Raw genomic sequence first — 26853 nt, forward strand, 5'->3', positions numbered from 1 at the left:
GCTGGTCTCTTCATGCCCCTAGTCGGACGTCTTTTCCAAAGGCATGTGCTTAAGTCTCCCTTTTGGTGTCTGCTATGCAGGGGACAAGGTCATCGGTCTCCTGTTGAGGGTGTGAATTTCTCAATTGTTGCATTGCTTTGCCTTGGGGCATTTGCATCTTCCTAGTCCTGTTTCTTGAAACTCTGCACTTCACCGAGTTTGGGAGATGCTGCTTCAGAGTTCATAGCTTCAAAGAAAGCTTGGTGGTATCTCCAATAGGAAGCAACTTTGGAATGATGTTGTAGGAGTGCCCTTTCCAGACCCCTGAGCGTCCCTTATCCCTCTCTCTGGTTTCCAGACCCACTGATAAACTAAAGCTTTTGGAGTTAGGCTTCTACATTTGACCACTGCCACCATTAGCTACAGGGACCAGAGAAAGTATTTCAGATTCCTGCACAGGAGCCAGAACTTCTGAGAACTGGCCATTTGCAAGGAATTGATACATGCTGATTGTTTAGGCACCTGTTCCCCCATGAAGTTCACCTTAGTTGAGCACTTTGGACCTGAGAGAAATTTCCTGCTTTCGCAATCTACGTAGAAATGGTTCACACCGTTTGCCTTAATGAGCATGCGCGCAACAGCTTTATGGCTGAGTCAGACCCTTGGTCCACCTAGTTCACGTTGTCTGCAGTGATTGGCAGCAGATCCCCGGGGTTTCAAGAAGGACTATCTCACCCCTCTGTTGGGATTCCAGAGATTGAACCTGGACTTCCTGCCTGAGCAGCACATGCTGGGCAGTCGTTCTCTTCCCACATCTGGCTTCAGGCATGGTGCTCAAAGCTATCATATTGAGAGACTTTTAAAGTAGTTGTTTCTACTACAGCGTCCTCTATAGCATCCTCTCAACTAACTGATTTAGTGATCCTCAGTTTAATCCTACACCACTCTGGTCTCTAAACTGATGTTGCAGTTGTAGGAACAGAGGAGAAACTGAACAAACATGTAAGGGGCAGAAAAGAGTGCTACAGCTGTGATGAAATAATATAAAGGCAGGAAGCTGTCCTGGCTAGCCCAGAGATTAGGCAAAGGAGCAGCTTGTAACTGAAGACAGGAAAGCAACAGGACAATGGGGGAGAGAAGTATCTGGGACCCTGCTTTCAAGATGACGGCATGTAAATGCAAGTGAACAAGGGCTGATGATGGACTCAACATCTCCTTGTCTCTGTCCGCCCCCTAGGATCTCTGATGAATACATGCCATGTCTTTCCCCTCACTGTATGTCATGGACTCCCCTGCTCGGGAAGAACACAAGGGGCCTAGGGGCTCTACAAGTATCCAAAGGCATTTGAGCCTTATTTAAGAAAATCTCAAAGCACCCTAAATGTGGCTTAGATATTCAGACTAATCCAAGGTTTACTCAACAATGATTTTGATTGGCTTATTTGTAGATGTTTCTTTTTAAGACAGGGCAACTTAGTAGTGTATAGTTCCTTGCGTTTAAGTGTAAAGAAGAAAATGAGAGAATTAAAACTGGCATGCTAATTTGAGCAAATATGAGCGCATAGCTCTTTATGCGCATGCTTGTCTGCTGGGGGTACTTACTGGGGAGCAAGCCTGTTAGAACTTTGAAGCCTCCCCATTTGACCAGTACTGTATCAGTTTGTACTATTGCTATTTAGTTAAGTATTTTTTTTTTCATTTAGAAACAGAAAGTTGTAGCTGTGGAAAATATAACTGTGCAAATCTGTGAAACAAGGAACTTGGGATGGACCCTGCTCAATTGCCACTGATGGAAATGGCAGTTTCCTAGGAGAACAAAAAACCCAAGAGCCAAGTGTGGCACAGAGTATGATAAGAGTTTATGCAGAAGCAAAACTTACGTGAAGAGATCCTCATTTCCTTCCCTTAGAAGGATTTATTCTGAGAGAGGAGCTTGGCGGGTGCAAGTAGCCTGTCTTGGAAGCACTTAGCCTTGATCCATTTTAAGTCTCAAAATATACTCTGTGAGGCCGCCTGGCCTCCTGTAACCCTCGCACCTTGTTGTCATGCGGCAGTTTGCAGTGGCGACGTGTTTATAATTACCAGGCATGCATTTCTAGATGAATGCTGTCTTCATACACCGGGGCAGCTTTTTAAATTTAGAAGGCGAGGGTTTGCCCACACCAATGTTTAGCCTGGGCGATTTCGCATGGAAATAGGCACACAGTATCTCAGGATGCCTTGGCTTTTTGCACAGGAAGGTGAGAGATGATGATTTGGTGATGATATATCCTGGAAATTAGAATATTGTGTCAGACACCTGTAGGCTTATCATACTTGGGCTTGAAACTAGGAATTGTAGGTCAAGTGGATGAGATGGTATCCCCAAGGTGGCATACCTGGAGGCTGCTAGAGAAAAACTGCTATTGTTGCATTTCTGTCCTGCTTTACTTCCCAAGGGACAAGAACAGCACACGCAGTTCCTCACAACAACTCTGTGAAGTTGACTTCTTTGTGGGTGAGTGTGACTGGCCTAAAGTAACCCAGTAGGCGTTGTGGTTAAGCAGGAATTTGAATCTGGTTCTCCCAGAATGATGACTGGGATCCAAAGGACTTCCAACTTGTTCAGCACTTGTGAGGTGGTTTTGGTTTATGTCTGGAGTGGTAGAACCTTTTCCTGGAAGGCTTTTCAACCTCTTCATAAATGACCTGGAGACAGGGGAGAGCAGTGAGGTGGCAAAGTTTGCAGATGACACCAAACTTTTCCGAGTGGTGAAGACCAGAAGTGATTGTGAGGAGCTCCAGAAGGATCTCTCCAGACTGGCAGAATGGGCAACAAAATGGCAGATGCGCTTCAATGTCAGTAAGTGTAAGGTCATGCACATTGGGGCAAAAAATCAGAACTTTAGATATAGGCTGATGGGTTCTGAGCTGTCTGTGACAGATCAGGAGAGAGATCAATGAGCCTCTGGCCCATGGGAGGCTGTTGGAGCCTGCGCTGACCCGCAAGTGCTGGTTGCGACTGCCGGACATGAGCTGCGGGCCAAGTCAGAGCAAGGTCTTTTATAGTCTACATGTGTTTTTTGCTTTTCCCCTCAGCATTATTTTAACACCCCCCCATTGCCTCTGATAGGCTTATGTCTCCATGTGTGTCTGGCTTGGTCTGTATGTTTTCACTGTGCAAAAGGGGAGTGGCAAACATTTCATAGTTCTTATGTGGTTCTACATGCCTCTATTAGTTCTTATGTGTAAAATTCTTATGCGTTCTTACTCAGTAAAATTCATTCATTCATATGTTCTGTCTCTAATGTATTCATTTATGTAAATTTATTCAAATTTGAAATGTAAGTTCTTTTTTCCTGGCCCCGACACAGTGACAGAAAGATGATGTGGCCCTTTTGCCAAAATGTTTGCCTGCCCCTGCACTATGTCGTGGCACACTGTATGCTGTGGACAGTCTATAGGAGTTTGGAGAGTGTCATTTATTAGGAGGATCATTGGGGGAATGTGAGCCCCCTTGCCCGCTTTCCTTATGTGGAGTGCCTTGTTAATTGACAAAAAACTGATGGGGTCATTTTAGCACCTTGTCAGTGTGCTGTGAGATGGAAAAGGTTAAAACTTGCTGTTCTAACCCATGACAGCATATGCTCAACAGAGTTGTTGGTCTTTGAGGTGCCGCAGAACTTCTTGTTCTGCTGTGCTTAATCCATCTGTACAATTTAATTTACCTGTCGCAATTACTGTGCTGCGATCATACAGGTTATACTGGGTAGCATTCTGACCATGAGCCTCTCTTGGGTTTGAGCATTCAGTAAATGCTGCTGGTAGGCAATGGCTTTGAAAACAAGGTCACTAGAATTCCTAGAAATCCAGATTCCAGTGCCGCAGTGCATGCCATGTGGAGGTGTGAGACATGGATATCTCTTTGCAGGCTGCAGAGCTGTGACTGGTGTCCCCTTACAGGAGCTCCACTATTGGAGCCTCATGGAGGTGGAAAGAGGGAGTCGTGATGGTCCTGAAATCAAACTGGCAGGGCTCTCCCCAAAGTGGCGTTGCAAGGAACCAGTGCCCGAGTTTAAAACCAAGCAGTCTTAATTATTCTGCAGATTGATGTCATCTCTTATAGTTCAGCCTCCATGTCAGAGCTGAGGGATTGGGGAAGCCCTAGCCAACTGCAGCAGAAAAGTGGTATTCAGTTTCTCCTCCGGTGAACAGGGCTGCTAGAAAAGTGAGTGCTAGAAGAGGATTATGGTATCGACAGTAAGCTCTTTAGGTAAGCTTTACTGTCCAAGGGCCTTGGTTATGCCTCATAACTCGCTGGGTCTAGTTTGGAGGCTTGTGGGGCAACATAACCTGTAGGAGTTAAGCAGGTCTGGGTTTGGCCTGTTCCTGGATAGGAGGCAGCTCAGGAGCCTCCTGGCTGCTACCTTGAGCTCAGCATGGAAGAGAGGCAGGATTTACACTTAATATGCTTGACCCACAGCATCTTTTAGTTCAGGCCTGTGAGCAAGCGGGGCGTCCCTTCTTTTAGTCCAGCATTGCGACAGGTGCCCATAAGTATGAAGTGAGCTTGTGTTGTGTAGTGGTTAGGAGGCTAAATTGTGCGCCAGAAATTACCGGCTCCACAGAGGAGAGAAAGCTACAAATGTCGAGAAGAGGGTTGACCAGAGAGGAATGTTTTAGTGAGAGATGAAATGAAAAGGATGGGTGCATTTTTATTTTGTTGTGGAGGGGGAAGTGTCGAGATTTGGCAACAGACTGGATATGAGGACAGAAAGAGGGTGGGCTCAAGGGAAAATCATGGGTTCTGGTGGTATAAGGTTTTGGGTTAAGTTTTTGCATCTCCATTTAAAGGTTTGCATGTCATAGGGCTGGGAAAGACCTGTAACCAAAGCTACAGTCAGGATAAATAGTCCTGAGGTTGGGTGGCTCGCTCGTCAAACCGTGCATGTATGGCACGGATTTCTGAGACCATGAGACTACTTAACATTATAACCTGAAATCAACATGCTGTACAATTTGGTAATTTTGATCTTAACTATTTGCCTGCTGAAATACTTTGATAGTATCCATCGTTTTTATGAATTGTGTGTCACACTTTTTAGAGGTGCAAGTCGTGCTCAAGGGTTTAGGGTTTTAATCTTGGATATCTTGGTTCCCACCTCACCAAGAAGCAAATGGATACATGCATAAACCATGGAATCATTGATTGTATTATGAACTTTGAACTGCTTTGAACTACTCTGAACTGCTCTGAACTGCTCTGGTTGAAAAGCAGTATGCAGGCTGAGTACCCCTTATCCGGATTGCTTGGGATGGGAAGGTGTCTGGATTTTGGATTTGTCTAGATTTTGGAATAATTGCATAAAATATAATGAGGAATGCTTTTTCTTGTTCTTTTCACTGTTACCCATAGGGGTGCCTGCTGGCCAATTTGGCATTTTTCAACAATGTCTGTACAGGTACACACCACAGAGCAGAGAACAGAACTGGCAGTCTGTACCTGCACTGTATGTGGGAATGAGCGCAAGACCTTATAGTGTTCACACAACAGAAAGCTAAAAAAAAATTTTTTTTAGACAAAAATGTCAGGATTTCAGAATAGTCCGAAGTTCAGATGTCCGGATAAGGGTTCTTTTAGCTGTATAAGTATTCTTAATAATAAACTCTTGTGACACTCCCACCCCATGTTCTCATTCATACATTGCTGGGGTCATTGTTGGAAAGAGAAGAAACCCCTCCCCTAGTTTCACTGCTCATTGTTTGAAAGCTGTTTGCCGAGGAGCTTCAAGATTTTTGTGTGTGCGGCTAATGGATAGGAAAGACCGTTACATGGCCTTTGCGAGGACGGATCTTTGAAATGGAGGGTCATATTAAAGCTTGACCGTGTCTGTTTCCATGTCCACCCAGCATAGGAAAAAATAATGGAAGGCAACTTACTCATTAATGATTCATATCCTTGCTGCTGCATTTTATGGAAATATGTTTGTCTCCCATTATGGAATTGACCATATTGCAGATAGCTAAGTGTTTCTCTTTCCTAATAAATTCCCCAGTGGTGGGGGTGGGATTTAGTGGTATTTTAAAGCCTTCAATACAAGCACATGACAGCCATAGACTTTTTTACTTCCCATCAGTTGGGCTATAATCTTTGAAAACTGGAGGAGGCTTTATCAACTTTTAGAATATATCCCACCTTTATGTTTAAGGTGATGCAAAGAAGAAAAACAGTGAAGTGTTAATTAAAAATAAAGAATGCATTAAAAAATCTCCATTGTGAGCGCATGCAAAAATATCACCTAATGATTGCAGCAATTAAACCTAGTTCAAATTGCTCCGGCACTATCTTAAAGAACTAGAAGCCTTACTCAGGAAGGTGGATTTTAATGATATTGCTTTCTCCCTGAACCCTGGGTTAATATTTTAATGTTTTTATGGTTGTTTCGTACTGCTGGCTGTTTTATATTGTCTGTTGTCTTTTTATAGTATTATCTGTATTTTAGCTCTTCGTATTTTATCTATTTGTTGTTAGCTGCCTTGGGTGCCCTTTGGGGAGAGAGGCTGATTACAAATCTAATAAATAAAATAAATATGGAGATACGTTGTACTTCTGTAGCTGAAAGGGCTCTCTTCTCTTCACTTCCCTCACCCCTTTCACCCAGATTTTTCTTGCTTTGGAGTCCCAAAGGCCCAGTTTGTGTGTTCTACAGAATCAAAGTGGCAAGCTGGATTTCGTTCATTGCTCTGGTCAGGTTCCATGTGGCATATTTGAGTGCTGCCCACTTTTATATTTACATATAAATCCGTCTTCCTGCACACAGAAAATGGGGAGGTGCAGGGGGAGTGTTGATTAGAAACATTCTCCTGGACATGGTTGCCATATAACCTAGAAAGCGGATCTTGTGCTTGGGCTGGCATGTGGTCAGTCCAGTTCTGGTGGGGAGTCCGCTTTCCTATGGTGATTCTGCACATTGTGTATAGACAGTAGCGCAACCAGAGGGGAGGGGCGGAGTTGTGGTAAGTATTGTAGTTTCCGCAACCCGCTGTGTATGCAGCCCTCCCACTCACTGTCAGAGCCCTTGGGACCCAGTGGCAACTCTGTGGGTTGCAGAACCTGCAATACTTACAACACTGCCTCCCCCCCGTTATGCTACTACATGTAGGTTGTAATGCTCTGTCTTGAAGTTTGGGTTCTTCTGCTCCTGTGTACAGCTCCTAGACTGCTGTTTCTAAACAATAATAGCATATTTAATGTGTTCTGTTTTTCTTCCCCTTTAGAAAGAGATTCAAGCCATGAGTCAGTGCCATCATCCAAACATTGTATCATACTATACTTCCTTCGTAGTGAAAGATGAACTCTGGTTAGTGATGAAGCTTCTCAGCGGAGGTGAGTATAAGGTGGTTACATGTGGGTGGGTATTTGGATCTAACATGTTTAAAATATTGTAGTAATGTGCAATTCAATTTCATAAAAGCTATCCCAAACATCTTTTGGTAACAAGACACCTGGACTGAGTTTTCTCAGAAGTTACTAACATATTTCAGTGTGTTGTGAGTTGAAGGAACATGTAATGGATGTAAAACCATCATTGTATTCTCTTCCCCTGATTTCCTCTCTCATTTCATGGTTTGTGCAACTAAAGCAATGTTTCACAACCTGAGGGTTGCGACCCCAGGGCAGGCATTCCCAACCTTCGTTTGGGACACTGCGCCTTTAAGGAGGGTAGCAAGCAACTCAACTGGGGAATTGTAGGTGTGGTTAGTACAGCATGGATTTCACTGCCACATACAAGTAAGTGAAAAGGGTTTTTTGCCTAATATGCATTCAGTTGTAGCAGCGAAACTAAGTGCTGTACCTATGTGCCCCCAGTTGGAGATAGCAACTTTTGTTAGGACACAGATATTTCAATGTGGTTTCTTTCATTGCATTCTGCGTGAAATTACACGTTGATATATAACATGATGGTCTTATTCCTCCAAACTCTGATTCTAGTGATTTTGGAAACTTGTAGAGTCTCACACACCTGTGTCAACTTACTAATACCTTATTGCAGCAGTTCTCAAACTTTTAGCACTGGAACCCACTTTTTAGAATGACAATCTATCCAGGACCCATTGGAAGTGATGTCATGGCCAGAAGTGACATCATCAAGCAAATTCAAATAAATAATTATAAATGATTAGATTAAAATAAAATAATTAAATAAGGGGGAGCCAGTCCTGTTCCACCAAGTGAATCTACTCTGAAGTAAGTCCTATTGTGGTCAATGGGGCTTACTCTCAGGAAAGTGTGGGTAGGATTGCAGCCTGTGAGCCCAAGCCTATGCATGTCTACTCTGAAGTAAGTCCCATAGTGGTCAATGGAGCTTGCTCTGTAGTCTGCCTGCAATAACAACCCCCCAAAAAGAATCTGTGAGATTTCCAGCCCTCCCAGTGCCCAGTTTAAAGTTCTTCTATTTCAAGCATATCAAGATAAAGACCCACCTGGCTTTGCAAGTGCAAAATAGAAAACATGCCCCTTACCAGTTCAAACCACTTTTTTGTCCTTTTTAGTGGGGGGGGGGGGGAGGCTGCCTCAGGACATTTGTTGCACTCCAGCTCCATTGGATTGGGGCTATTCTGGTATCCTCACATTCCCCTTTGCCTGGCCTGACCACCAGCCAAGGCACGTCTGCCTACTCGTGCGTAAACGCAACATGAGGCTGCTTCACTTTGCATAGGGCTCCAAAGACTCGCAGCTGGGAGGGGGGACCTCCTTCTCTGTGTTTTTGGGGGCTGCATTCATTGGATCAGGACCATTCTGATCTCTTTGGACTCCTCTCAGCCTGCCTTGACTAAGGCAAGTCTGCCTACTTGCGAGTAAACTCAACCACGTGGCTTCGTTTCGGGCTCAGACACACAGCTGGAAGGGGGAGCTTTTTGGGTGTTTTGGGGGGGCTGCATTCATTGGATTGGGACCATTTTGGTGTCATTGGATTCCTCTCAGCCTGCCCTTTCCAACGGACTATGGCAAGTATGCCTACTCATGAGTAAACGCATGATACAGCTCACTTTCACTTTCCATAGGACTCCATGCATTTTTTCCTTCCGGTTTTTTGGCCATAACTTTTGAATGAAAGGAGCTATTTCAGTTCTTCTTTTTTGCATTGCATTCCGCTGGGAATTCAGCATCCAACGGTGTATGGCATGTCAGGGCAGCGCCTAATGCTGCGTAGTTAGCACGTCACCCCCGGCGCGGCCCCCACCCCCCGTACCCCCCTAGCGACACCAGTGATGACACCTGTATGGGTGAAGTCATTCTCTTCTCCCCTCACTTTGTTCTCCATTGCAACTGTCCTGAATCCTTAGGAGGGTTTCTTTCCCAGCCCTTTGGAGTGGGTTTTCTGGGGGTAGTAGTGCAGTGAGGGGCAGAAGTGGCGAGGAGCAGTGGATGGTAAGACCTTGTTTGAGCAGAACTGTGTGCAGATTTGGAATGTAAGCCACTGAGCATAAGATATGATTTGCATATAAATTAATACGACTGATTTCTTCTTTTTGGAGAAGTATGCTACAATTCACAGACATTAATAATACCCTGTTAAGTTCACCCACCCAATCCCATCAGGGATATCTGACAACAGTAGTAGCAATATTTATCCCTAGGTTGTTGTATTCAAATACATGCATACTATTTAATCTCCAGAAAAATAAAGACAATGGAAAGGAGAAACACAAGCCTCAAAGGATATGAGGCGAGGTGATGCTGTCTCATGTGCCTGCTTCATTTTTGGAGGACCTTGATCCCAAATTTTAAGCAACAAAAACTTTCCTTTTTATTTCTAGTACATTACTTGCTCCTTGTGCGCAGTATCTTAATTTAATTTGTTAGAAGGTGGAGGAGCTGAGCAACTTAAACATTAATTTAAATATAGAAAGTTAAATAGTTTAAACATTATTTAATCCATTGGTCATTTTTTGGTGATAAGGCAACCTCCTTGGCATTCAGACCTGTGGCCTGGGTTCCTCTATGTAGTTCTAATTTGTCAAGACTCCCTGATGTTGAAAGGCTGCCAACCCCACACACAGCAGCTTCAGATCATATCTCCTTTTGAGGCATGTAAATTGCCTGTCTTTGGAGAGAGCGTAATACTTGCTCACTCGCACAAGGTTCTCCCTGCATGTGTCGTAAATCAACTTTTTATTGACCTTTTCTTCCTCGCTTAATTATCTTGTTAAGTCTCGTTTACCTGGCATTTAAAGTGGGACTGATAAAAGGAGACATGGGAAAGGTTCCAACCATCCATGTGCACAGTGAATGCCATGTGCAAGTGAACTTGTAGGAATGCCATTCTGGATTTTAACCTCTCCCATGATGCACGTTCACTTTTAAAGCTCATTATAGACACAGCATGGGCAGTGTAATATTTGCATTGGGCTTGTATCTGTGGCTTTTATCTGTGGCTGTATTTTGACTGGTGGCTCCCTTGACCTACTGGACCACTGGCTACGGCTCCCCATTTGGGCTACAATTCTTTACATCGGTGGTTCCCAACCTTTAGGAGCCCATGGACCACTGAGGCAAAAATTTGAATTGTTGTAGACCATATGCAACCACCACCCCTGCGCACAAAAATACAATTAAACTTGTAGTAATTAATGAAGTTTTATTAGATGTTTATTATTCAGAGAAGATTTATGAGTTGCTGCTTTTGTTGCTGTCTGTGGGCAGTCCGTTTTCTTCCTTCTCTGGTCATCTGTGGGGTAGCATCTCCTGAGTGAGAGCTCCCTCGTGGACTACTGGAGAAGGTGAATGGACCAGCCAGAGCCAACACTTCAGTGCTGGCTGTGGCTGCTGGTGATCCGTTCTCTGTCCTCTCTAGTGGTTCATGGGAGAGTGTTTGCTTGGCGGGACACTGGAAGTGATCGAAAGACATCTTTTTTTCCTGAGATCTTGGGAACCACTTCTCAGGGTTTAGTGGACCTCTGGCGGTCCACAGACCATGGGTTGGGAACCATCGCTATATGTTGTAATAGGGTGGCAAGTTTTTTGCGAGGATTCTGTGACTCCCCTGGCTGGTTTCTGCAGTTCCCCAGGGAGCCCTGGCTCACAGTTTGGGAACTACTGGCCCGTCAGCAATGAGAATGCAAGAATTTGGTAGCATCTCAGCCAATGTCAGCGTTTTTAACATTGTTTCTATGTGTATGGAGAGAAGGGTACAGCCTTGTAATTCTTGTATGGAACTTTATTGGCATTAACCTTGTAATTTGTGTTTTATAATTACCACTTAGAACAAGGGTGTCAAACTCATTTCATACAGAGGGCCGAATAGCATTCATCTTGTCTGCCGAGGGCTGAAAGTGATGTCATTAGACAGAAAGTGATGTCATTAAACAGGTCATAACCAAAAATAAACACTTTTTCTCACTTAGCTGCAAATGACAGAAGAGAGAACATGCAAATCTTGATCATGTTTCAAGATAAGGGACAGCCCAATTTTCATGTGGACTGCCCTTTCAGTAGTAACACCCCAGCACTGCTGAGAAGCTAAGAGCCTGAGGGCCGGATAAAAAGCTTTCGAGGGCCGCATCCAGCCCCGGGCCTTATGTTTGACACCCCTGATTTAGAGTTTAATTCTGTGGCAGATACTTCAGCTTCTGAGGTCTTGGAATGAATTACCATAAAAACAGTGTCATTGTGTTCACATTACAATATTTTCACCATACAAAGGTGTCTCTGGAAAGGATTTCCATTGTAAGGGCGGGCCATTGTGTTTTAAATACTCACCAGGAATTGAGATCATCTCCCCCCAGAGGCCTAATAATAATAATAATAATAATAATGCAGGTATTTATATACCGCCTTTCATGGTCGTCGGATTTCTCCTCAGACTTTATTTCAAGGCGGTTTACACAGGCAGGCTATACTGAATGCCTGTAGGGATTTTTACAATTGAAGAAGGTTCTGTCTTTCAAGAACCACAACATTTCAGATGGATCCTTTTATGATCTGGTATCACATTCTGGCCTCCAGTTTCCTCCCACGCAAGCTGACAATCATATCTCACTTGAAGGCCGGCCAAAGAGCAGATGGAAAAACTCGGCTTGGCTTGTCAGCTGCTTCAAGGTCTCGCCGTTCACGGTGCCGGTGGCCTCGAACTGGCGACCTTCGGCTGTTATCTTCAGGCAAAAGGAGGCTCTACCCTCTAGACCAGACCTCCTGCCCACCACCCTAACAAACACCTCCTGCCCACCTCCTGCCTAACAAAGCTTGAAAGATCCTGCAGGCTGGACTGACTGCTTGAACCTCCTTAATTCTGGTCAGCTACCATAGTTCACCACTCCAGCGTGCACCCTATAGAACAGTGGCAGATGGGTCGATGGGCAACCACTATTGCTCTTCCCTGGCAATGGGGAGCCCCAGGAAAGCATTGAGTGTGTGTGTGTGCCTGAAGTGAGCACACGTCATGCTCGCAGAGTGTGTGAGTGCCTGGCCAGTATTACACAGAAACCGAATGCGAGGCCTAGAATATGTTCCAGAATCCTTTATGCTGGGGTTCCTTGACAGGCAAATTGGCATGGGAAAGGTCGCCTGAAGGTAGAACATGGCAGTGAGAACGCGCTCTAGGCTGTGTGCCAGCTACCTAAACTGAACATGTTAGTAATCCTCACTGTTGCTCTAAATTAACTGGTAAAGAAAATAAATACTGTTCATTCTCAAAGTTCAAAAAGGATTCTAGGCTTTTTGGAGTCCAATAACAAGTCCTAGCTTGCCATTACCCCCCCCCCCCCACTCCATAATGTTAATCTGTGAGCTAAACAAAACAAACTTTTCTCAGTTAAACCATTGTTGCCTGTAAGTGCGCTCGTGTTTCAAGGGAAATTTTTTAACCTAAAATTAGATCAGGCTAGCTCTTGACATGCACTTGAGATGGCAACTGGATTTTCAAAACCTTTCAGAAAACAGTTAACTGTTGCCAATACATGCATTTAATATTTAAAGTAGTCAGTAACTTCTTAATCTTGGAGGTGGGTGGACAGACATAGAACCAATCTGATGTTTGAAATGTTCAGACTCTGAAATTGACCCTCTTGGAACTCTGCAAGCAAACTGTTTAAAAGGGTATTTTATATCTTTTGACAAAGTACTGCTTAACCCTGCCTTGTGCATATTTGTGGAGAAACTGCAAAAATCTGACTCAGACTTGAGTAGCCCCATTGCGGGGCCTGCATCCTTACTTGGGAGAAGGGAGTGAATATCTCTGTCCCCAGAGGAGACCTCTGGCAGTCTCTGCAGTGCCGCAGGAAACAGTGGTTGCCATTTTGGCGCCACTGCACGTGGCAGCCCTGCCAGGGATAGGATTGGGCTGTAAGCCTCAGGTGGCTTCTGGGGCCACCCTTTCTGTGTTGTGCTAAGAAGTAGGGCACAAGTGAGCAAAAGAGTCATTACCTTGCAATAACAGATGGTGTAGACATGTGCATTTTCTTCCCATTAACTAATACATTTCTCCCCTCTTCCTTCCAGGGTCTGTTCTGGATGTTATTAAGCACATTGTGGCTAAAGGAGAACACAAGAGTGGAGTCTTAGATGAAGCTACGATAGCTACAATCCTGAAGGAGGTGTTGGAAGGGCTGGAATACCTGCATAAAAACGGGCAAATCCACAGGTGGATGCTTTATTATTGCATTATAGCTGTTCGTCAAGGTTTGCATTTGTTTTCAGGTAAGAAATGCAGCTGAAGAAGGTAGACCACAGCTTGAAGGACTTCACGATTCAGAGGAAAAATTCTGCTCTGAGAAGTGTATCCGAGTTAGCACAATAAAATGATTGTTTGGTCCCTAGTTGCAGCTGGAAAACCTGAGTCCTACTTCACACCTTTCATAGAAAAGCAGCCCAGTACAATTAGAGTCATGGTGTGGGGAGAATGAATGCAGTTAGCACATCTGTCCAGATTTGGCTCCAAGCTGATTGGCAGAGTAGGAGGGGAGTGATTCTCTGCATTGAAACCTTCTGAGTTAGGTTTGGCATGGATGTGCCAGGGGTGCAGGGAGGTCAGGCTGTTGTAGTATTAGGTCAGCTGGGACCTTGTGATATGTCTGACAGTAGATGCTGTAGACTAGATGGAATAATACTGTTAAGCAGTGACATCTCTTAAAATAAAATAGTAATAGCTAAAGCAAGTAGCCACATGAAAAGATGATTTAATGAACTGCTGCTGTTGGAATGTCTGTTATTGCCAAAGAAATAAACCACATTTTCTTCTCCCCCCCCCACCCCTTTGAATATATTGGTTTTAAATATCAATCTTCTCCCCTTGCTTTCAAAGGTTGGACAAGTTTAGGAGGCCTGAATGATATACATTTAAACCAGATTTAAGCAGTTCCATTTCCTGTGGTGCTCCAGAAGGAATGCTTAGAATCAGACTTTTGCAGAGGTTTGGAGTGGGGGAGACGGTAACAAGCCTTAAGAGTCTCCCCCATCCTTGTTTGTTTCTTTTACTTGTGCCTCTCCCCATATCCACGGATCCAGTATCCACTGTTTCACCCATCCGTGGTTTCCGTCCTCCCCCACACCCATCGCTTTTGTTTTCCTTTAGCAGTAACAGAAGCATGACTGTTTCTTTCTTAACAAAGGAACGTTCTTGCTTAACTGAAACATGACGTGCAGGCAAGCAGCCTGCATGCTACATGGAGGAGGCTAATCTAACACTAACAGGAAGCAGGACAGAAAACAAAGGTAACTTAAAATGAAGATTTTAATGGGCTGTGGTCTCAAAACCAGGACAGTTTTAATTTTAAAGGAAGTCCTTCCTTGTCGCTTGGCTTCATTTCCTTTCTGGTCTTTTCACTCACTGGATGGTGCTACATAAATAAAAAAAAAAATTGGATGGGCCAGAATTCTAGTTATATAAGAGGAAGAAACTGTTGTGTGCTCAATGCTTGGCTTTTGACATCTACCCTTTTCTTCCCTTACTGCCTTTGGGTTTAGGAAAAAGCCTTTGCAGTCAGAGCCAGCAACTCGGCCTTCTCCCTAAAGTATCTGCAAGGATACTTTGCTTGCTACAGACATCATTTTCTCCAAATTTCTCTTATCTCTAGGTCAGCAATTTTTACTGGTGTGCCTCAGTGCATTGGTGTTCTGTGAAAAGTCTGTAGGTGTGCCACAAAAGATTGGAGTATAGTGGCTGAAAATTGCTGAAAAACTGTTTCCAGGTACTGTCTGTCTAGGGCAACTGTCTGTAGTAACAATGGCAGAGGAAGAGGGACAAACAATTCATTACCTTAGGCAGTTGCTCTAGAAACAGAATTGTGTCTCCTGGAAGTGACATCACAAGAATTGAAGACCATAGAGAAGATCATAGAGGTCAGTGTGCCATGAGAAGAAAAATATTGAAAATCACTGTGCTAGATTGGCATCAGGAGGAATAGATTTGGCCCTAGAACCTCTGCTTGCTAACCTTTCCTATAAAGTGGAGCAATGGTTCAGTAACACTTGGCCAGGAGGTCTGGTCTAGAGGGTAGAGCCTCCGCTAGCCTGAAGATAACATCAGAAGGTCGCCAGTTTGAGGACACCGGCAGCTCCCTGAATGGCTGAGAATGGTGAGACCTTGAAGCAGCTGACAAACCCAGCTGAGTGATTCCACCTTCTCTTGGTGTGAGCAAGAAGTGTCTTGGCTGCCCTCCATGTGAGAGATGGAGCTGCTTGCCAGCCTGCGTGGAAGAACCGGAGGTCAGAAGTGAGATCAAACCAGGAAGATCCATTCTGAAATGTTGGTTCTTGAAAGAGAGAACCTCTATGATTGTAAAAATCCCCTTGAGGGATTTAGAAAGGCCTGCCTATGTAAACGACCTTGAATAAAGTCAGAGGAGTGACCAGAAAGGCGGTATATAAATACCAAGTTATTATTATTATTATTATTGTGTTCCAAATGGCTTGTCCTGGTAGAGAGAGGAGCTGCTGCTGTAGCCTCCTCAGTGGTCTTCAAATGCAGACTCAGTTAGAGGTATTTGACACTGCGCTTAAACCCAGAGGCTGTGAACGCTGTTCTGTTTAGACCCAATCCTATCCAACTTTCCAGCACTGATGGGGCATGCACTGCATCCTGCTGTTTGGGGGCAGTCATAAAGGCCTTCTCAAGGTAAGGGAACATATGTTCCCTCATCTCAGGGCTGCATTGCGGCTGTATCAGCGCCAAAAAGTTGGCTAGGATTGGTCCCTAAGGGAATAATGGAGGTCACTCCCAGGCATAAATGACAAGAGCCAGTTGATATGTCACGTATTTTGCACCCCTCCCAGCTCTGGATGCTGGATTTGCTTGTGTATTTGATTTTGGATTATCAGGTGTCCAGCTGCCTGATGGATGATTCTGTGTAATCTGTAACCAAAGCAAAGTGCAGCACTGTTGGGAAGTCATTGACCAAAGTTTGAAACTCAAGCCCTTTCAGGTTATGATTCTCTAATGTCATTCTGACAAGTGAATTGTGGCTGGTTTAACAGAATGCAAGTTGTCCCTCCTTCTGGATTTCTATTACTGAGCTTATATTAACTCTTGTTCAACTCAGACAAGTTCTAAAGAGGAAGCAGTAATTAAAAAAATTGGATTGGATTTCAGTACAGCTTCAGGTGGTTTTAGCTTTATTGTGCTAAATTATTGGGATTGTGCCAGAGCCCTGTAAAGGACAGTTAACCTATGGCTGAACCATAAAGAGTTGCTTAAAAGGTCCTCAGAACTGTCAGGGTGCATTGAAATCAGGCAGGTGCACATAGTCATGTCCTGTAACCATGGCAGCAAATGCTCTTTCACACATTCTGCCCATTGGGAACTTAGGCTTCTGTTGATGTACTGTTGACTGGGAGCTGCTTCCTGTTAGGGGTGTTTGCTTCCGGTGAGCAAGATAGGATTGCATGCTAAATCCTACAGAACCCAATGAACTTACATCTGAGTAAGTTAAATAACACCATTTTCAAACACTTCTACTGATAAGTGTACCTGTGTGAGAGAGGTGTCCACCACATTTCCTGCATAAGATGGCCACAAGCTTAGGTGGCTGTTGTATGAATTCTTGGAAGGGATCTGCATGAAAGTGTATTGGTGGTTATTGGCTAAAAAGCAAAAACCAGGTGCTTCCTATTGAACATCTAAAGCTGTCTTGTACAGTCATGCCATTGGTCCATCTAGGTCAGGGGTCTCTAAACCTTTAGGCCACAAGGTCACATCAAAGGCCAGAAAAATAAATAAATTTTAAATATAAAATTTAAATACAATAGAAAGCCTAAGGCCTTTAGACAGCCCAAAAACATTACTTCTGGTTTTTCCGTAACCCCATTGAGGTTGCTAAGCCTCAGTTGTGGGGTTGCAGCAACTTACAGGAACGAAATAGGTTGAAGACCTTTGGACTAGAGCACTACCAGGAATAGGGAGAGGCATCTACTGTACTCCTTCATGTACCAGGAGATCGTGTACCAGTCCTGCTCAAGTTCTTAACTGTGCTAAAACAGCTTTCACTAGTGTCAGGCTTCATGATAACGTTTTCTGCGAGTGAAAAGTTCTGGGAGGGTAGAACGGGACACGGATGGGCAGATGGGGTCCCTGGGGGGCGGGTAGGATTTATTGTGCATCCCCAGTCTCATAGTTTCCCTACCTACACTTTCATAGGATGCTTTGACATGGATATTGTTGTTCAGTATGTGTTTCTATTTGAAAAAAAAAAGATCCATTCTGTCTGATTGCTTGTGGAGACCGCTGAGAATTGTAGTTCTGTTGTGTTAGTGACTCTCTTGTATACAATTCTCTCCTATTCTCTTTCCAGTGTTGAATTATTTTTGCTTAAGGGGAACTAAGGGGAGAGATCTAGTGTAGTTCAGGAAAAGAGAGGTTGGCACACAACTTGGGCTCTTGGTATTGATTGATGTCTGTAGGAGGCTGGGATTAGTTGAAACTTATTGCTGTTTGACTGCCTTACTATTATTGAGACGGAATCTAGAAGCTGGAGGTAGTATAGTCATATTACCAAACCATGGCTTGTTTCAGCCATAGTTTAGATGCCAGACCATGAATTGTGCCCCAGATCGCCAAGCAAACCATCATTTGTACAATTTTGTCTTTCTGCCTTCTCTAAAAATTCCCAGGTGCTGTCTCAACAACAATAATACGTTGTTGTTCGGGCTCCACTCGTAATACATGTATTTCTATACCGCCTTTCTTGGTTCTCAGATTTCTCTTTAGACTTTATTCAAGGCGGTTTACATAGGCAGGCAAATTAAATCCCCGTAGGGATTTTTATAATTTGAAAGAAGGTTTCTATCTTTCAAGAAACCACAACATTCAGATGTTTCTTTCTTGATCTGGTCGCACATTCTGGCCTCCATCCTCCCACGCTCAGAGCAGATGGAATAGCTCAGCTCAGCTTGTTAGCTGCTTCAAGGTTGCACGGTGCCGGTGGCCTCGAACTGGTGACCTTTGGATATTATCTTCAGGCAAATGGAGGCTCAACCCTCTAGAGCAGACCTCCTGCCCCAGACAAATGGCTTCTGAGGGACAAAACGTGGTGTGTTGGTTTCAGATATGATGCCGAAACACTGGACTGCTCTTATGCTGGGTTTATCTTATGGCACTGGTTCACAAGTCACAGCAAACCATGATTTGATACTGTGTCTCATACTTTGAAATATGGTGAACAGATCATTAGTGGACACTTACAAATTCCAGTGCCCCATGCAAATGGATCTCTTCCCTGCCTTAACTGCAAGCAAGGGATATGTCAGTGCTGTTGGAGGCTAACTGAGTTGGACCCTTGGCATCAAATCATGGTACAGTAGAAACCCCGGTTAGCCTACAGCCATTTAATGTTGATGCTGACTTGTCCCTTGCCCTGGGTTAAGAGGTGGGGGACTGCTCCTATAAGAGGTATGAGTGAACATCATACTTTCTATCGAGTAAAATAATTGTTACCCATTTTAAAGACCCTTTATGCAGCCAAAAGGTTTGAATTTTAAAATTTAAAGATTTAAATTTTAAAAAAAAGTTGAGAGAATGGGGTGTAATGTGTAGAACTGACTTTAATGTAGACCAGGGGTGTCCAAAGGTTTTGGCAGGAGGGCCACATCATCTCTCTGACATTGTGTCGGGGGCTGGGGAAAAAAAGAATTAATTTACATTTAAAATTTGAATAAATTTACATAAGTTTACATAAATGAATATATTAAAGATGAACTTATATGAATGAATGAAGGTCTTGCAATACCTCAAGGCCTATAAAAGGCCTTGCACAAAGCAAGGCTGGCCTTTCCTTTGCTGCAGCTACTGCATCACAGACATGAAACAGCAGGCAGTGGAGGGAGTCCTCATCCCACAGCTCACGTGAGAGGTCAAACAATCGCGCTCACACTGAGAGCAGTTGTGTTGGGCCAGTGCTGGTTCCAACAAATCTTCGGAGGGCCAGAGGCTCATTGGAGACTGGGGGCTCCCTGAGGGCCGCATTGAGAGGCCGCGAGGGCCGCATGTGGCCCCAGGGCCGGGGTTTGGGCACCCCTGATGTAGACTTATAGATGTGTGTGCAAGAGAGAAATGACTTGAATTGCCTCCTGTGGTTAGATGAATAGTCAAGCCATTGGAAACTTATTGTTTACAGCTCATAAATTATCCTTCATGAGCAGATGACCCCAGGCCATGTTGACAGCCGTGCGTATGTACTAAACAAACAATGCACAGGGAGTTGGGTGGTGCATATCTAGATTTACTGCAACTGGAGGGAGCATAGCAAGCTTTTATTGTTTGACTGTAGTGTGTGTGTTTGTTTGTGTGTGTGTGTGTTGGGGGGCAGGGTACCAATTGTTCAGCTATTAAGAATGCAATGGAACAAATTCGCTCCTTTGCCTATAAATAGCCTTAAAAACAAATCCTGAAGTCTTGTGCTTTAAATGCTGGCTTTTCAGGCTCAGAGAGGAAGATGGGTAAAAGGGGTGTTCGACTGATTGCAGCCTGCTTTGGATACACTTGTGACTAAAGACCCATGACTTCTCTTTTATTGCTTCTCTTTAGTTTCAGTTTCAGTACCTTTATTGGCATACAATTACAAAAAACATTGAACGCTTTCATACATAACAGAAAAATAGCTTAAAAGAGCTAACTAATGGTTCATTTACTAAAAACATACCAAGCTACAATTAACTCCTAGAACCAAGGACTTCAAGAAATAGGGGCACGCTTCAAGTTGGACGCCACAATTTGTGAGATGAATGTAGCAATCTGAAAAATAGTATTCGTGTCAGTGGTAGCTAATAGGTATTGCAGTATGACAGAGTCCTCAAAAAGGGAATTAAGATGGGGTTGAAGAACTAAGCATTTCCTCCTGGCCTCATTGTGGAGCGGACAATGAAAAAGAAGGTGGTCTAATGTTTCTACCACTCGCTGGGAGCGGGGACAAATTCTTTCCTGGGGAGGAGTACCGTTAAATCTGCCTTATTGCTTCTCTATTGGTTATGGATTTCTTTATGGCCTGAATTCAAGGTGTTAGTTCATTAGCATCTTAAAACCCTTAACAGCCTGCAACTAGGGCACTTAGAGGACTGTCTCTTCCCATGTGAACCTGGTGGTAGAGGGGAGAAGGAGCACAGGACAGGGCATTCTTGATCACAAGCCCCAGATCCTGGAACGCCTTTCCCATTGAAATCCATTCAACCTCTCTTCTGGTTGAGCACCCTTCCATTTTGCCATATATCTGGATTAGAGCAGTGCTTCCCAGTCTGTTTAGCACTGTGAGCCACTTTGTCAGCTGGGCAGCACCCCATAATGCCTTGGGGCGCCACAGGTGGCACCAGCTCACAACTTTTTTGCAATCTGCCAAAAAAATTGACGCACAGTTTGGGAACCAGCTGGGTTAGAGTCTTCCTCATTGTTGAGCCTTTCTTGTATCTTGGTTTCTGTTTGGTTTGAATTGTATTAATTTTTTTGTTTTATATTACATGAATTATGTGAGTAGGGGGTGAGCTGCCTTAGGTGCCCTTAAAATCGCTCTCTAAACTGAACGCCAGTCTTCATGCACAGGCCATCATATAACTTCACCTGTACTCTTCCTGATAAATTGGTTGCCATATGCTTGAGGAAGGGGGAGGAAATGTACAGTACCCTAGCCCAGAATCTTATTGATCCTGGGTGTTGAGTCACTTCTGTGCCACTCTTGGCTGTATAACTCCCAGGCTTTCTGTACTCCCTCACTTGGCCTGCTTGTTGCTGAGGGAACTCATCAGACTGTCTGTGACTCCAGACTGTGTTGTCTGCCTGCCTTTCTTCCTGCCTGCTGCCTCCCACACTTTCCCCTTGGTCGATTTCCCTGGCTTATACAAACCTGCCGTATCCTTTGTTTGCCCTTTGACTACAGGAACTGTGGCAGTGCCTTCAGCCTCTGGTTTGGGCTGTAGATCCATTCTAGCCAATCCTTCCTGTTTCTTGCTGGTTGTGGACTCTGCAGCCTTTGAGCTCTGAGCCTGCCGCCACTTAGGCCCTGCGTACTTCAGTTGTGCAAACTTGTTGTACTTTCGCGAATTAAACCCCCTTCCCAAATGGACACAAACAGCAACAAATCCCAGAATGAAGTGTGGAGTGTATTCCCCCCCCCCCCCAATTTGGGTTCTGTGGAACAGCTTCTGTTCTGGGTTCACCTGGAGATTGGAACTGTACATAAAGAGAAAGAGAGCTACTCCCAAGGGTGGTCTCTGTGTGTTGAGTTCTCCTTTGAAATGTGTAGGAAAACTCAGTCTGTATACTATATGTTGCACCCAAAGTGACAAGGTCAGAACAAAAGGAAAAGGTTTCCTTACATTTTACAGAGGTAGATAGCTTTCTTAAGCTCCACTTTCAGCAGCAGACCTAAGGTTCTCCAAGTCTTAAGAGGTGGGTGCTTGCTTGAGTGGAAAGAATCCTGTGTCAAAGCTTTTTTCAAATGTGAAATGGATCTCCTTTGGAAATGATTCCTTGGTTGCATTTTTGAATTTCCATTTACTGTTGTACTGGAGCAACGGGGCACCCTTAGAATGATGGGACAGGTTGGTTAACTGTGGCTGTCAAGAAATACATTCTCAAGTTTTGAAGATCAAAATCTTCAACTTCTGAAGTTTTTGTGGTGGACAGGGATGCTCTGGTGGTTCCCCGAGCTGTGCTGCAGGCTCCCCAAAGAATTCTGAAACATACAGTGGAAATTCCCTTTTTGTCCTGGAGAGGAACCAAGCCCGCCCTCCCCTGTCCAGTTATGAAACAAAATGAAAACAAATAGAACCATTATTCCGAAGACAAAAGCTTTTGCTACTCTTTGGCACTTTGTGAATAGATGGCCAGGAGACAAGGGATACAATGAAGTTTCCTTCTGTATAATATTGGGCACGTGGATTCTTTTTGACAAGCTCATTCCGAGTGTGGCTTGGTCCGTTTAATGCATAAATAAATGTGAAAGCTCTTTTGGCCTGTACCTTCATAAACATATCTATAAATTTGTGGTGGAAGAGCAGATATTTATCTGCTTAGTCTCTAGGTTAGTGACAAGCATCTTCAGACCTTGGCAGTAAAAGCATGACAATAAGAGCAGAGACTCTCAGACTCTGCATGCTGAAGTCTGCGATGCAATTCCTGTTAGCATCTGTTTAGAAAGGATCTTAAGGCCAGGGAAGGCAAAGTCTTGATGGTGCCTGTGAGAGGCAACTTTAATGGGCTGGAAAAACCAGTTGTCTCTGTGTAAGGCAGCTTCATATATTCAGGTGAATGTTCAGCATTTGAAAACTCTTTGCATTGCCATTTTAGCTCAGCAAGAAGCTTGCTCTTTTTTATGGCATAACTTAATGTTAAAGGCAAAACACTCTCCAAGTTTGTCGGGATTTTGATGCTGCATGGAATTTCCAGTGGAGGGATAAGGTAGGGCCCATTTTCTGATGGGGTGGTACAGCTCTGTAGAGCTACAGAGATGATGGAATAAAAGAGGCAGGACAAAAGAAACTTCACACAGCAGATGGGAATTTGTAGGCTCAAGATGTGGTTTTATGCCACTAGCCTGGATGCTTTGAAAAGGGGATTGGTCAAATTCATGAAGGATAAGTCAGTCAATGGCTACTTGCCATGATGGCTATGCACTTCCTCGGTGTTCTCAGCAGCATGCCCCTGAATGTTAGTTGCAGGGGAGCAATGGTGGGATAGAACTATGCCTTTTTTCCCTGCTTGTGGACTTCCCAGAGGCAGCTGATGAACCAGTGTAGGAAATGGAATGCTGGACTAGATAGGCTTTCCTTATGATCCTGTGGCGTCCTAGGATAGCAGCGGCAGCATGGAGGGTGACTAAGAAGTTGGAGAACTGATTTGGATGACGCACTCGCACCCTTCCTTTTACTGGTCCCAGACAACATCGGGGTTGACTTGTGTAGAAATGGGGTTTTCATGACTGCAGGTCCTTTCTTCATGTTGGCTCAGCCAGAAGCAGAGTAAGTTATTAGTTGAGCAAATAATATTGATGTTATACATTTGCAGAATCTCGCTTTTCTTCCAGGCAAATGTTTGATTTGCATACTTGCAGTCCTGGTGATAATTGATCTTGTGCTAGAAAGGAGAATCCACAGCCATTACTCACAGTTGTATGTGTCTCTTTGTTTTCTTTTCCTTCCAGGGATGTGAAGGCTGGAAACATTCTTCTGGGAGAAGATGGCTCGGTCCAAATTGCAGGTGATTCTTGATTTGCCATATGTATTGCTATATGCTTAGAGCAGAGTGGTCCAACACGTGGCCTATGAGGCCTCTTTTGGTAGCCCTCAAGAACCCTGCTGCACCCACCCTCCCCTCCTGCTTCAGCGGCTTTTCAATCTCCCTGCCATGCTGTTCCAGCTTCTCTTTCAGCAGGCTTGGTATGGCAAAGTACTCCTTTCAACTCTGCATTCTCTGGGCTTTGGCGCCCACTGTTGCCAATGGCCCTGTGGCCATATTTTTCCCTCTCTTCCCTCCATTCTGTGTAAGGTATTTGCACTAGGTAATTCAGATGATTCTGGAGGGTGCTTGCCAGGTGCCTTGAAGGGATGCAGGTACCAAACTGGATCTGTAGGAGTAACCTCCCCACTGGTTGGTGGATGGGAGTCCTCTCCCTAGCATTTGAATTAGTCAGGCAGGGAAAGGCTTTGGGGACTGGCTGTTGCCTTTCCTAGAGAGGAGAAGCAACCATTTGCCGGCTCTACTACAGACGATTTGTTACTACAGGCATTTGAAACAGAACTTGGAAGAGTTTTTCAGCCATTTTCACTGTGCTCCAAATTCCCGTGACTCATCTGCAGACCTTTCACGGCACACCGTTTGAAAATGGTCTACTGGAAGTGAGAGTGAGGGTTCTGTTTTCAAAATAGCAACATGTCTGTGACAGAGGGCAGGCTGGAGTGGGGCAAGCATCACCGTTGCTTCACTTTTCCCCTCATTGAGGGCAGTGTACAAATAGAGGAGGAAGGAGGTGTAGCCTGTGCCCCCATGAAATTGTTCCCAAAGTGTCTTGCACTCACTGAGACCCTCAGTGCTGGAGGATTGGAGTCCCCTCCCTTCTTCAGAATGCCAGCAGGCAGAAGATTCCTGTCCAGTTGCTTGAGGGCATGTATGAACCAGGCCATTGTGCTGTATCTCCTTAATGCTCAGGCTCTGGGCATTCCATAATTCATGGGTACTTTGTGTGCTTTATCTGCAGAGGTTGATCAGTTCACACTCTCTCAGTGGGCAATGGCTGCAGTACAAATTAAGATTCCTTGCCGTGTGTTTTATCCTCTTCCAGAACCACTTAGCTGTGTGAGATCATCTAAATATCAAATGGTTGCAAAGGCATCTAGACTTGCTTTCTGAGCAAGCCCCTGAATCCTTAATGATGCTCTGACTGGAAATCTATTGTCCGTGTGCCTTAGGAGGGCCTTTGTGTTCACTGCTAATGATTCTTCCTACTCATGTGCTTTATCTTATCGAAAATAGTCATGTGCCGCCTCTCTGTTGTACTAGAGAAAGCGAGAACCACTGAAGGTCTATATTTTGCACTCAACCAGGACTCATTATTCCCCAACTCTGTGCACCTTCTGAAGAGTCGCAGAATTTGATATGGGGCAGAGGTTTCAACTCCTTCATGGTCTTGTTTTTCAGTTAGGACATGAGGGAGTTTCTGGCTTTAAGGTGTATTGGCCATGCCTAGTGAAGCTGTGGTCATGATGGTACCGTGGCACATCCAGTGCCCAGAAGATGTGGCTTCAGTGACCTGCATAACTCATTGCCCCTTGTGGCAGAGGCAGAATACAGGACATTGTGCAGAACTGTGGCAAAAATGCACACTTGTTGACTCAGCATAATTTGTGCAGGTTTGCAGAATTTAGTTTTTCTTGGTGCAGAATCTTGGCTGTTGGGCTTACTGCTGATTATAGGTAGGCCCAGCTCCAGGTTTAAAGGGAGGGAGGGAGGGGCTGCTTATACAGCATGTTGCGCACCTGCAATACTTGCCCTTCCCAGTAGCTATACCACTAAGACAAGCACTTTGATCTGAGCTCTGAAATTCACTTTCAATGATCTCAGTTAATCTTGGTGCCGTATTTTAAATGGTAGCTTCTGAACAATCTTCCAGGATAGTCCCGCATACAACACATTGCCATAATACATACTGTTTGAATGACTGCAAGAACATAAGAACAGCCCTGCTGGATCAGGCCCTAGGCCCATCTAGTCCAGCTTCCTGTATCTCACAGTGCCCACCAAATGCCCCAGGGAGCACAAAAGACAGCAAGAGACTTGCATCCTGGTGCCCTCCCTTGCATCTGGCATTCTGACGTAGCCCATTTCTAAAATCAGGAGGTTGCATATGCACATCATGGCTTGTAACTTGTAATGGATTTTTCCTGCAGAAAGTTGTCCAATCCCCTTTTAAAGGCATCTAGGCAAGATGCAATCACCACATCCTGTGGCAAGGAGTTCCACAGACCAACCACATGCTGAGTAAGGAAATATTTTCTTTTGTCTGTCCTAACTCTTCCAACACTCAATTTCAGTGGATGTCCCCTGGTTCTGGTATTATGTGAGAGTGTAAAGAGCATCTCTCTATCCACTTTATCCTTCCTGTGCATAATTTTGTATGTCTCAATCATGTCCCCCCTGAGGTGCCTCTTTTCTGGACTGAAGAGGCCCAAACGCCATAGCCTTTCCTTATAAGGAAGGTGCCCCAGCCCCGTAATCATCTTAGTCGCTCTCTTTTGCACCTTTTCCATTTCCACTATGTCCTTTTTGAGATGTGGTGACCAGAACTGGACACAATACTCCAGGTGTATCCTTACCATTGATTTGTACAACGGCATTATAATATTAGCTGTTTTGTTCTCAATACCTTTTCTAATGATCCCAAGCATAGAATTGGCCTTCTTCACTGCTGCTGCACATTGGGTTGACACTTTCATTGAGTTGTCCACCACCACCCCAAGATCTCTCTCCTGATCTGTCACAGACAGCTCAGAACCCATTAGCCTATATGTGAAGTTTTGATTTCTTGCCCCAATGTGCATGACTTTACACTTACTTACATTGAAACGCATCTGCCATTTTGCTGCCCATTCTGCCAGTTTGGAGAGAACCTTCTGGAGCTCCTCACAATCACTTCTGGTCTTCACCACTCGGAAAAGTTTGGTGTCATCTGCAAACTTAGCCACCTCACTGCTCAACCCTGTCTCCAGATCATTTATGAAGAGGTTGAAAAGCACTGGTCCCATGTCAGATCCTTGGGGCACACCGCTTTTCACCTCTCTCCATTGTGAAAATTGCCTGTTGACACCCACTCTGTTTCCTGGTCTTCAACCAGTTCTCAATCCAGGAGACAACCTGCCCTCTAATTCCCTGACTATGGTGTTTTTTCAGTAGCCTTTGGTGAGGGACCGTGTCGAATGCC

The 26853-nt window shown here is 44.5% G+C and overlaps 1 protein-coding gene across 1 annotated transcript in view; it reads left to right on the plus strand.

The window, feature by feature from the left end:
- Positions 1-26853, plus strand: part of OXSR1 (oxidative stress responsive kinase 1) — an 82802-nt gene that overhangs the window by 25970 nt on the left and 29979 nt on the right. The window contains exons 3-5 of the mRNA XM_066627678.1: positions 7237-7345; positions 13460-13601; positions 23581-23636. Coding sequence (XP_066483775.1) covers positions 7237-7345; positions 13460-13601; positions 23581-23636 — 307 coding nt within the window. The remainder of the gene's footprint in view (positions 1-7236; positions 7346-13459; positions 13602-23580; positions 23637-26853) is intronic.

Source organism: Tiliqua scincoides, chromosome 5 (genome assembly GCF_035046505.1).
Source record: "Tiliqua scincoides isolate rTilSci1 chromosome 5, rTilSci1.hap2, whole genome shotgun sequence".
Lineage (NCBI taxonomy): Eukaryota > Metazoa > Chordata > Lepidosauria > Squamata > Scincidae > Tiliqua > Tiliqua scincoides.